A 12172-nucleotide genomic window follows, 5' to 3' on the forward strand; every position below is an offset into this window, starting at 1 on the left:
GCTGTTTTAGCAACCGAGGTTCAAATTTCTATACATTTTGTACTGTCTTTTATTCTTAATACAGGTGTATTAGTTAGGCAGTGTAAGGGTGTGTTTCTGGTATCCACAATCCCTATTAGGTGCTGGATACCGAGGATGTTGCTGTTATTGTATTAGAAAGACTCCAGAGGTAACTTGTAAGAATTCTTTGGAAGAGAGGTCAGATTGAAATGCATGTTAAGACTTGCCTAACTTGCCAAGAAGTGGAAATGGGCAAGATGACAAATAGATAGGACCACACACTAGAGAGCCAATTGTCATGTGAGCTCTGTACCCATAGAGTAACAAAGGCAGCAAAAAAAATCTAGTGTGATACATCTTGAATTTTTTATTTGTCCAGTAACTTTTACCACACCATGAATCAAATCAATAGATAGATTTTTAATTGTTTCAAGGGCTTTTGCTGAAATGAGACAGGCTTAAAATTCATTAATCTACTTAAAGATATCATTTTTGTTAGCCTGCTCTCCAATCATCTCAGATGAATCTGCAGAAACATCCATGATCAACTGCCACTATGAGACAAGTTCCAAATACCTGGAACTGCTGTGGAAAATAAACACTAACTAATCCGTCCATAATCAAACTGAAATGTGTAGCCATTGACTAAAATGCTAGATGATACTTCCCAATTCAGTGGCAGTAAAACATTTGGATACATATGATTAATGACAAATAATATAAAAAACCTGACTCTGTTGTAACTGAGCTGTTGGAGGAAGTCTGTAGGCCAGCTAGCATCCATGATTAGAATTAGGCATTGCTGCAGTTCAGGACTTCAGATGGAAATAATACCCTTGTAGACAAGGTAGTTTAAAAGTTAAGAACAATTGTGTGTATTTAAAAACATACTGCAGAGACATACAAAACCTATGATGTGGGGAATGCATGTTGAATGAGATCATGCCAGCACCAACCTATAAATATAAACCTCACTGCATGAGATTTGAGAAGGCAGTTAACCATCACCAAGAGCAATTAAATGCTTTCTCAGTTCCATATCAAGCAGTGAATGAAAAACAATCTACATCTAATGGTCGTTTCAAAAACTACATAATCCAAAGAATAGCAAATAACTGCTACACAATTCATAGATTTAAACCTTTAATAGCTGATTAATTATGGTTCATACATTTGTTTATTGCAGTAAAGTACTCACTCAAGCACTGCTTAAAAAATGCAGAGTGTTCAAAGTTTAAATTAAGACATTGCAGAATTTGACTAAGTATTTGGTTTAATATAAATAAAGTCATTACCACACAATGTGTTGACAGGTACTTAACACTGTTATTTTACAAATGGTTAAAATGATGGGTGTGGAATGGATTTCTCTGCATTTAAACAGTGTTGTGGGGGAAAATGAAAACAGGTGACGATTTGGAATAGGTGCAGACAAAGACAACCTGGAGGAAAAGAAACACTGAGACCAGCAGGCTGCAATCAGGCATTCACTACTGTTGACACTGCCATTCATCTCCTGAGGAGTGAAGATTCAAAATACTGAAAAGGAGAAACCTTCACTTCTCCTCTATCCAATTATACTTAAGATCTATCAGATTAGTCAAGCATGTTTTTGATGTAGATGGATGGGAAATGTTTTTTTTACCATTTCATATTCGACATGCTTAGTGCTCCACTCACACAACAGCAATTCTCAAATTTTGGTTTATCACAAAAGTTACATCTTAATAAAGTACAAAAAACCTAGTTTTTTTTTTGGTTTTAATCTGTAACTAAATACTTTTATTCACACATTCTTGCCTTAATTAAAGCACTTTTTATTGTATTTTAGCCAATTAGTCATTGTCCCAAATATTTATGTATGAGTGACATTGTCCCAAATGGACTTATTTCATCTCAAGCCTCAACCAGCCCACTTAAGATAAACATTTTGACACGTTTGAGGAATTAAAAAGGAAGCACAGTAATGTTCCACTGAAACAGATATACATACTACACTGTTACAACTCCTCCAGACTGATATAAAAAATGCAAAACATGTCAATGAACTGTGCATATTAATTAGAAAACAGCTGGACCATGCTGTAAAGTAGGAAGCAGAAGTAGAGTGACATGTGGGATCTGTCCCCAAAAGATCACTGGAAATTAAAAGTCAGTTTCCCTCAGCAGACACAGTGCTGAATAACGTCACTAAATGTTAAGGTAGCTCTAAGCTGAGCTGTACAAACACATAGCTAGTGCAAATATTCTTCCACCGTGGCAAATGCACATGAACCAATACCCAAGCGGGCCATCAACTCTAGACACTTGGAAGCCTGACCAATAGCGAGGGCCAATGGGGGCTGCTTTGGCAGATTATGGGACTCTGTAATCAGAAAACAAACAATGAAAACTATCAAGTGTTCATTCAGATTTGCAATATTATGGTAACAGCAGTTATATCCATGTAAATAGATATGGTTTGTAATTGGGACTGCCAACAGTGCCAACATCAACTAAAGGGATGTAGTATTCTTTGCATAAAAACATTCACCAGGACATGAGTTTTTTTCATTTAGTTACAGTACCATTTCCAAGTCATTGTGATGTTCTGATAATTCCTGTCATTTGGTAACTACTGATGTAAGTAGAAGATTAATTGATACAACAACCTTGCTCTGATTGGGAATAAATTGTGTTTTGTTTCCTGTTCTAATCAATTTCTTTCGTACAAGACTGCTTTGATTCATGTACATTTGTTACAAATAAAAGTAGTTCTCAAAAATGTCAGTCATGGTCAATATTACAAATTCAAGGCATGCAATATTAAATAAGCCAAATTGCTGATATATAAAAAAACTACTCAGATCAGGCAGGTTAACTCTTCATATTGAAGGTCTGATGGAGAACCATTTGTGAAGCACAAAAGTCTGCAGACACTGATTGTTGTAAAAACACAGACATGCTGCAGGAACTCAGCCAGTCTTGCAGCATCCATAGAAAGAAGATATATGGTATTGCCAACATTTCAGGCCTGAGCCCTTCTTCAAGGAAGAAGCAGAGAACAGGAAGGCTCAGAATAAAGACAAAGCTGGCTAGGGGTGGAGTCCAGACCAATAAAAGGTGTTAATTGTATCGGGTAAGAGGGGATCCTTGATTTTGCCTCTGTGAAAGGAGACAGAGGGAAAAGGAAAGAGACAGACCTGGAGAGAGGTGACGGGAAGAAGGGGGCGGGGGTTTAATGAAAGCCAGAAAAGTTTGTGGTTAAAGCAATCTGGTTGCAGAGTGCCCAGATGGGAGATAAGGTGCATTTCCTCCAATTTGTGGGTGGTCTCAGTGCTCAAGACCGTGGACAGACATGTCAGCAAGGGAATGGGACAGGGAATTAAAATGGGTGGCCACTGGGAGATCCACACTTATGACAATGGACAGAGCCAAGCTGCTCTTTGCTTCTCTTTCCACAGATGCTGTCTGAACTGAGCACTTCCACCATTTTGATTAAAGTCAAGTTAGGGTGTAGACAAAGCCTCGAAAGTGTGGTTGCCCACAAATAAAATGAAGAGTTATCATTACTCATAAGGGTCTTGCTTGGAAACATTAAGAGATAGATTTAGTCAAACGACGTGTATTTCAGATGTTACAGCATCTTGCATGGGCTATAATCACTGCTTACATTTGGGAGAACAGCGCAAGTTGCTTAAAATTGATATTTTGCTGCGACTAAATTCATTAGGATATTTAAAGGAGCAGGTTAATTCAGCAAAGTTAGAATGAACCACAAAATATCCTGCCAATATATTGCTGCAGTCACAATAAGTATTAATGAACCTCAATCCCAATATGTTCATCTTTTGCTGTTGATCAGCAATTCCTTGTGAGGATTTTAGGAAGGCTGCCAGTTTTGCAGTTTTAATGAGAGTAATTTTAGTAAGCATTGGGCCTCGTCTAGAATGACAGCCTTCCAGATATGTTAACAACTAGGTCAAAAACAAAGTCAGGAATGGTGTTATTTTAAGTGTTCTAGTCATCTTTCTTCAATATCAATCACTCTGAATCAATCGGGAATTGCAGAGATTGAAGATGCAAATAAATTCAGAGGTTCAACAGACTGGATGTGAATTGAAGGTTTAACATTTTGCTTATACATCCAAAGGTCCAACCTCAAGCTGGCCAACAGTGAGCAGCTGGTGGAGCTGCTGTCTCATGGTTCTAGACCTATGGTGATATCTGTAGAGTTTGCATGCTCCCCATATTCTGGCTTTCTCCCACAAGCCAAAGATATACAGATTGGTAGGTTTCTTGCCCAAAAATAGGAGGGTGGTGGCATTAGTGAAAATGTAGAAAGAACAGATTATAGGGAAAATTAGTAGGGGATGAAAAGGGAATGCTCTGTCAACAGCTGAATAAAGTAGGCTGAATAAACTATGTACTAGCAATAAAGCTCTTTTGATCAAGATTCAATCCTAACCTCGTGTTTGCACATTCCTCCAGTTACTACCTGGGTTGGCTTTGAATGTACACGAGTGGTGGATTCTTGAGGGAGCTGATGGGGAAATGAAAAAAAAATTGAACATGGAATTATGTTGGTGTGGTGAACAAGGAAGGAGTGAGTTGGAGGCCAGTATGACAAAGCCCTGGTGAGTCAAGGCAAGGAAGAAGACCACACAAAAATCAAAACATGCAACAAAATTTTAATCATTCTGCAGAGAAAAAATGGAATAACTTTTATAGTATTTTGTTCACAAGTTAGATGCTATTATGAGAACTAAAAAAGGTTTTAATTAACCATCTGGACAGGGTGACAAGACAGGAAAAACATGTTGTGGCAGGGAAACACTGGGATTAGAACCCATGGAGCTACTGAAGGTGTTTAACCTCCCTAAAATGTTTACACATTGATGTCTAATATTGTTAACTTTTATAAATTATATTTCGTGTGCAGAAGGAAACACCTAACCCAAGTTTGAATCAATCATGGCCTACTGGATATTGGTTATTGAATTTAACAGTAATCTCCCATTGCATCCTATGTAAAAAAAAAAAAATTCATTTTTAGATTTTAGTCAAGATAAACAACTGTTTAAAGTGACTACAGCGACTCACCTAATATAGCACTATTTAATGCTGAGCACACAGGTTCTCTTTGCACCACATCAAGCTGATATCCAACTGGGCTATTCCATGGATCAGAATAAGCAAGCAAACTGAATGCATCCTGAATGGGGCAAAAATAATGTGGAAGAAAAATAGTCAAAAGATATTCGCTTAAACTTTAAGTCAATTAAAGATATCTCTTTACACCATAATAATTTTTAAGGAACTATAATTTAAAAATGTACTTAATTTTTCATTCTTGGATGAGGGAATATAGAGAGTCAAAAAAAGAAGTATTCAAAAGCACAGGCTATATTACTACACAATAATAGTTCAAGGATTCTGGATTCCCTCCAAAAAATTATCTGCTCAGTTGCTTGGTTTCTTGAGGCAGAAGACTGGCAGTGTTTAAGAGTGCGGAGATTCCAAGTTCAGGGGAAACTGGTCGTCAAAAGTACATTATGTGGTGGCTGAGAGGACAACTCAGGCCCCAACCAAGCTCCATCATTTAAACCACTCATTCTCTCCTTAGACTCTTGTGACTTGGGCATTGAATGACTTATCAGTCATAAAATATCACACTTGTTCTATTAATTTGAACAAACTGACAAATCATTTTATGAACAAAATAATTATGCTAAAATTAACTTTGATATCAGTAGACTTCAGGCCAGTAGACTTCTTTTACTCTCCAATGGAGTGTTCTGAAGTGTTAATAATTATTTCACCCTGCTGCTCTATACAGCAGCTATGGATGATCCTATTTAAACTCCTCAGCAGGGTTTGGTTTCTCATTCATTGCATCAGTGCATTTTTCCAAATATATCTGAGCAGAAAATTATGGATAAAGCAAAACTCAAACATTACTGGAAACATACTGGAACATGACCATCGATGTGTCAAGACAGCTCAATTTTAAGAGCTTCAATGAATCTCAGTCTGAAGTTTCCAATAATCCCCTGTGGTTCCTCTGGAATTTGAAGCAATGGATTTCCCTCAGTCAAAACAATGTTGTGCTTGATTCTGAAAGACTGCAGCATGGGTCTGTCAGAAAGTTGAATAAATAAAAGCAACTTCCCGCACATGTATGATTATTTACAAGCCTGTGCACATGACTGGGACTGACGAACCAACTTTTGGTTTCAGAAGTATACTGGCAATACACACATCATTGATGTCCAATTTATCCATCACACAGTGATGGGATAAATGTATCCTCCATGATCAAAATGAATGAAGCCATGGCCTTTTGTTGCCATCAGATACCCTGTTCCACATAACCCTGATGAGTGCAGCAAAGTAACAAACAAGTAAAATCCATCCATGATCTCTCAACAAACAAAATGAGATGAATTGTGAATCCTACATCTGCGCCCAAAGGAAATATGTACAAAAAATGTAGTGATGCCAGTCCAACAACTTGCACGCTTCTATTACTGCTTATTTAAGTTAACATATTGGTAATGATCCAGTTTCTCTGTATACAATACATACAACTCTTGGTAGTTAAAATAATCCTGGTATCCAATTCAATTTCTCAATTTAATTCAACCAATTTTGAACATATTTCAATTATGAAAGAAATCTTCACTCCTTAAAACTAAAACTTTTTTAACCTTTATATTCTCTTAATGAATTAATAGATACCCTAACAATAGCTTTAACTTCAAGCTTAAAATTGGATAGACAAATGAGCATAATTATTTTTAAATGCAGCTGAAGTACTGACTTGTGAAATGCCAATGTTTCATTTTTCTATATTGTTAATGCCCCTAAACATAAAACCACAAGTCCCAAAAGTACGACAAACTTCTCCCATATGTTTAAGGTCCACATACGTTAATCCAAAACTTGCCACTCCACATTAGATTTTCTGAACATTTCTGCACAAATTAACTCAGGCATGAGTCTTAATGTATCATACTTCCTATTTTGTGTTGAAGTTACATTTGTGTGCCACAGGCCCAAGATCCCCAGATGAAGCCTGTGAAAGATTAGGGCAGGAGGTAGAAGACGTGAAAGCAGGAACAAGTTAAAAAAAATTAAAGTTTAACAGCAGATGCTGGAAACCAAAAAGCAGAAAATGGTCGAAATACTCACTATGTCAGACAGGATATGTGAAAGTAAAAGCAGATAATATTTCCATTCAAAGACCCTTTCCTTCTGCAGATGCTGCCTGACCTGTAGAGTATTATCAGCACTTATAGTTTTTATTTCAGATTTCCAGGATCTTCAGTTATTTAAATTTTCACTTAACCTTTCAAGTTCAGAAGTGTCTGACTTGAAAACATTAACTTTCTCTTTTCACAGGTACAATCAGGCCTGCAAAATATTTCATGCTTTTTCTGTTTATATTTTTTTTCTTTGGCTTAGCTTCGTGGACGAAGATTTATGGAGGGGTAATGTCCACGTCAGCTGCAGGCTCGTTTGTGGCTGACAAGTCCGATGCGGGACAGGCAGACACGGTTGCAGCGGTTGCAAGGGAAATTTGGTTGGTTAGGGTTGGGTGTTGGGTTTTTCCTCCTTTGTCTTTTGTCAGTGAGGTGGGCTCTGCAGTCTTCTTCAAAGGAGGTTACTGCCCGCCGAACTGAGGCGCCAAGATGCACGGTTTGAGGCGATATCAGCCCACTGGCGGTGGTCAATGTGGCAGGCTTAAAGTCAAGCTTTTGGCGAAAAATCAAGGCTGTGAAACATTAACACTGCTGCCAGACATACTGAGTATTTCTAGGTTTGCTTTTTGACGCTACCACATTCTTGCAAAAGTGACGTGATTTGATTTCACCAATATTAATATGATGCCTTGGGTCAAGTGCTCAATCCTGGATCTGGTTGAGCCCAATATCTATGAAGGTCAAAGAGTAGGATCCATCCATTGGAGGTAAACTAATCTTTACACTTTCCTGAAATTTTTGCCATTTAGTTCTTTATTTTCCATAAACATCCCAGTTTCACACCTTGCATAAATTCTCACAACCATAGTACCTGAAGCATTTTTTTATTAGCTGTATTTTTGCCACATTCTCTTCTCAGCTGCTCGCTCACTGTTTGCAGTTCCCTCCCAAAGTGAATCATGCGTTCGATCGCTGCCTGGCTGCCTCCACAAAGCTGGCGTCGCGACTGAGTCAAGTCTATTTCTGTTGAAAACACGCAAGAGAACAAATCAAGCCGAGCTCCTCCGTTAAATTAAAACAGCAGTCAGATGTTAAACAAAATCACAGATTTAGAATCAGCACACATTTAGAGTTGTGCAAATTAAAAGTTGACCCAAAATCTTTATTCAAAAGTGGACGAACTGCTCAAAAGTCCAGAAGAATGAATTTTGGTCAATCTAAACAATTAGATTATACAATCAAGCCTGCTCCATGATCATGGCTGACCTACCTCTTAGCCTTTTTTTGTGCCACTTCTCCAGAGCCCTCGATTTCCTAGTTCAAAATTTATCAACTACCTCTTTTAAAGTCTCCAATGATTGACTCTTCAAGGACCTCTGGGATAGGAAGCGTCCAGAGATTTTCTACCCTTTTGAAAACTGTTCCAAAGTACTTCTGTTTTAAATGACTATCCCCTAATTTTGTAACTATGACCTCTCGTTTGAGATTCACCCAGCATCTCACCTTCTACCCTGCCATGCCCCCTGAAGGTATGTTTCATTAAGATCGTCCCCTCATTCTTCTGAAGTCCAAAGAAAAGTGATCTAATTACTTTAACCCCTAATGATAGGACAACCCTCTCATCCCAGAAATTAGCTAGCACCATTTGTTTGCTTAACTACTTGCTGCATCTCTTGCTAACCATCTGCAATTCTTGCACAAGGAAGCTGATATTACTGTGTACTTCATCCGCAATCTCTATTTACACAATAACACTGGACAACTAAGACTTTGCTTCCTGAACATTTTTGTGAATTTTGGACTGCTGATCATGAAAATCGCCTTAAAAATTTTTAGATGTAATTTTTTTTGCAATTTCCTGCCACATTTTAAGTCTACTAGCATATTGCCTACTCAGCAAGCTATTTTGGTCAGTCCAAGTATGCCTGGCATGCACTCAATGCAGGTGCTATGAAATGTTGTCTTAGCCCTGGGTGTGTTGAGTCAGAATGGATGCAGACAGGGTATAAAAGCAGCTCACATATACAGATGATGTGCATTACATTTATATGCGTAGATTGAACGCATGTTGATGTGCGTTTTTCAGACAATAGCATAGTAAGTGTACTTAACCATACTATTTATCATCTTCAGGAAGATTCAATACTACAGAAATGTCTCGTCAAAGTCACAACAGCTGCGATACATTCCATTACATTTGTGGTGAGTATACGCTTGAGGCTCAAAGGTTCAGCAGAGCTGCACTTATTAAAAAAGCCAATGAGCTCTACTTTGGTTATAAAATTGGTGAATAAGACAAACTCTGGGCTCCTCACATTTGGTGTGCAACATGTGCAGTCAACCCAAGAACTTAGCTCAGAGGTACTCGGAAGTCTATGCCATTTGCAGTCCCAATGATATGGCAAGAAGAGAAAGATACTTCTGTCTGACTGATGTATCTGGCTTCTCTGTTAGATATAAGAAATCTATTGAATACCCAATCTGCCACCAGCCATGATGACTGCTGCATGATGACAGTTTTCCAGTTCTGAAGCCACCATAGAGATGGAGCCTAGATGAGGAAGATGAAGATGCCACAGTGCATGAACCAAATGTAGAAAATTGCACTGATCCAAATGTTGGATATTATGAGATGTTATCCTCATCTGATAATACTTTCTGCATTCGCACTTGGACTTCCTCTCTGCGGATCTTGGTGCAGTCAGTGCATCCATGGAAAAGCAGTATCAGGGCAACTAGAATCAATCAATGCTGGTTGGCTATTGCTGAATATTGACATGAGAGGCATCAGATGCCGAGTACAAACAAAAATCAGCAGCAAAACGTTTTTAGATCAGTTGAACTAATACAACTGTAAAGTCAGCATCATTATGTGATTAAACGTGCAAAATTCACTAAAAGTTAATTTAATGTTTCTTCAACTTCCTACGTGATACAGCAAGTCTGAAATTATTTTTGTGTTTATCTTAAAGTTGTCTATCATAATTCTGATCATTTTTCAGGAAGCAAACCTTTTGAAAAAAATTTGTTGTCCAGTGATTATAGTTAGCCTTTTGATTTCTCTCAGTGAAATACATTTTCAACTAATTAGCCAGGTTTTTGCCTACTCACAACCTCCTATATCAGTTGCAAAGTCCAACATTCTCGCTACCACATAACCTTTCAATGTTATCGGCAAACTTGTATCTTACACACTGTCTTCACCTCCAGGTCAATATAATAAAACTATTGGGGTATTCCACTAGTTATATTCCTGTACCTTTGAAAAAGGCCAGTTCATTCCAACTGTTTGTGAAAAGCAAGCCTTCCGAACACTATCTCGTGCCTTTTTCAAGGTACTTTCAAATGCATTCTGAAAATCCAACACATCTCCGCCTACAGCAACTTGGCTTGTTAATCCTCGAAGAATTCCAGCAAATAAAAATTTTAAAAGTAAATTTAAATTTAAAAAATTATCATGTGTGATTTACATTTCATAAAACCATGAAGACAGTTTAATTATATTAAGCTCTAAGTCAGAGGTTCCCAATCTTCTTCCATTCTCATACCACTAAGCATTCCCTATGCCATAGGTGCTCTGTGATTAGAAAGGTGGTATGCGGGTGGAAAGAAAAAGTATGAAAACCACTAATTTAATGGTACCTAATTGACTCATTATGTGCATGGTTTCGTAACTCCAAAGGAAATGGGCCAATGACAATTTTTCTCAAGCAAAATATTTCAGTAACAATTGGGTCTAGAACAGTGATTCTCAACCTTCTCTTCCCACTCACATACCACCTTAAGCAATTCCTTACTAATCACAGAGCACTTATGGCATAGGGATTACTTCAAGTGGTATGTGAGTGGAAAGAAAAAGGTTGAAAACCACTGGCTTGAAGTGATTACTTACATCTTCCTCAATTATGGACTCCACCATCTTCCCAACAACAAATGATAAGCTAAACAGTTTTTGACTAATTAAATTAATTCACATTTGATTTTCCAGTTTGCTAGAATTTTTATGGAACTGAGAGTTCTGAAAAAAAGCCATCAATGACGCCAGTATTCCTGCAGCCACTTCCTCCAAACCCTGGGATGCAGACACCAAGATCAGGCGTCTTGGCTGTTTTCAGTGCCATGAGTTTTTCAGGACCTTATTGCTTATGACATGCTATATGTTCTTCTATGCTGATTAAAAGTAGCTCAGAAATCCTTGAGATATTTGCTTTGTCCTCTACAGTGATGACTGACAAAGTATTGTTTCAGCTCCTCTCCCATGACCTTGTTTTTGCAAGTAATCATCCAGTCTTCCTCTCCAAGCTACCCCTTTCCTTTTTATACATCTATGGAAGTCCCTGCACTTTTCATAATTCTTGCCAGTTTTGTCAAACCAACATTTTTCTCCCTCCTTATTAATTTGCTTGAAATGGTGCTAGCTTTTATACAAATCCCAGCCCTCTGGTCCTACCACGAGCCCTGGTCATGCTGTACACAATAGTTCTTGATTTATGGTAGTTACTTTTTTCCCCCGTGATTGTATTTTTTTCTAATTGGGATAAATGTCTGCTCTGAACCAGCGATTTAAAAATCTGTTAAATTTAAATTTAGGCCAACAGCCCACAGGCTCGGGCCCCCCAAATACACCAATTAACCTGCAACACCTGTATGTTTTGAAGGGTGGCTGAAAACCTAAGCACCTGGAGGAAACCCACAGACATGGGGTGAACGAACAAACTTCTTACAGACCTGGGTCACTGGTGCTGTAGTAGTGTTGTGCTAATTGCTAGGCTAACCGTGCCTCCTGAACTGTTGTTCAGCCACTGAACTCTTATTTACACACTCCAGACAACTCTACTGCATACCACTGTATTTACCCTTATTTTAGAGGACATTATTTATGATCCTGGGTTTCACCTCACCTGTGTAAAACATGATAGGCTGTAGATACTGTGAATGTAGTAAAAACACAGAAATGCTGGAGGAACTCAGCCGGTCTTTTTACCATC

General features: G+C 38.1%; 1 protein-coding gene across 3 annotated transcripts in view; it reads right to left on the reverse strand.

Moving 5' to 3' along the window:
- Nucleotides 1-1126: 1126 nt before the first annotated feature.
- The window catches only part of ranbp9 (RAN binding protein 9), an 81946-nt gene continuing 70900 nt past the window's right edge, over nt 1127-12172 (reverse strand). For all 3 annotated transcript variants that reach the window (XM_069913402.1, XM_069913399.1, XM_069913400.1), the window contains 3 exons: nt 8056-8207; nt 5083-5194; nt 1127-2365 (listed from right to left, as the gene is read on the reverse strand). In XM_069913402.1, the coding sequence (XP_069769503.1) occupies nt 2235-2365; nt 5083-5194; nt 8056-8207 (395 nt within the window). In that variant the 3' untranslated portion in view covers nt 1127-2234. The remainder of the gene's footprint in view (nt 2366-5082; nt 5195-8055; nt 8208-12172) is intronic.

This window comes from Narcine bancroftii, chromosome 1, assembly GCF_036971445.1.
Source record: "Narcine bancroftii isolate sNarBan1 chromosome 1, sNarBan1.hap1, whole genome shotgun sequence".
NCBI lineage: Eukaryota > Metazoa > Chordata > Chondrichthyes > Torpediniformes > Narcinidae > Narcine > Narcine bancroftii.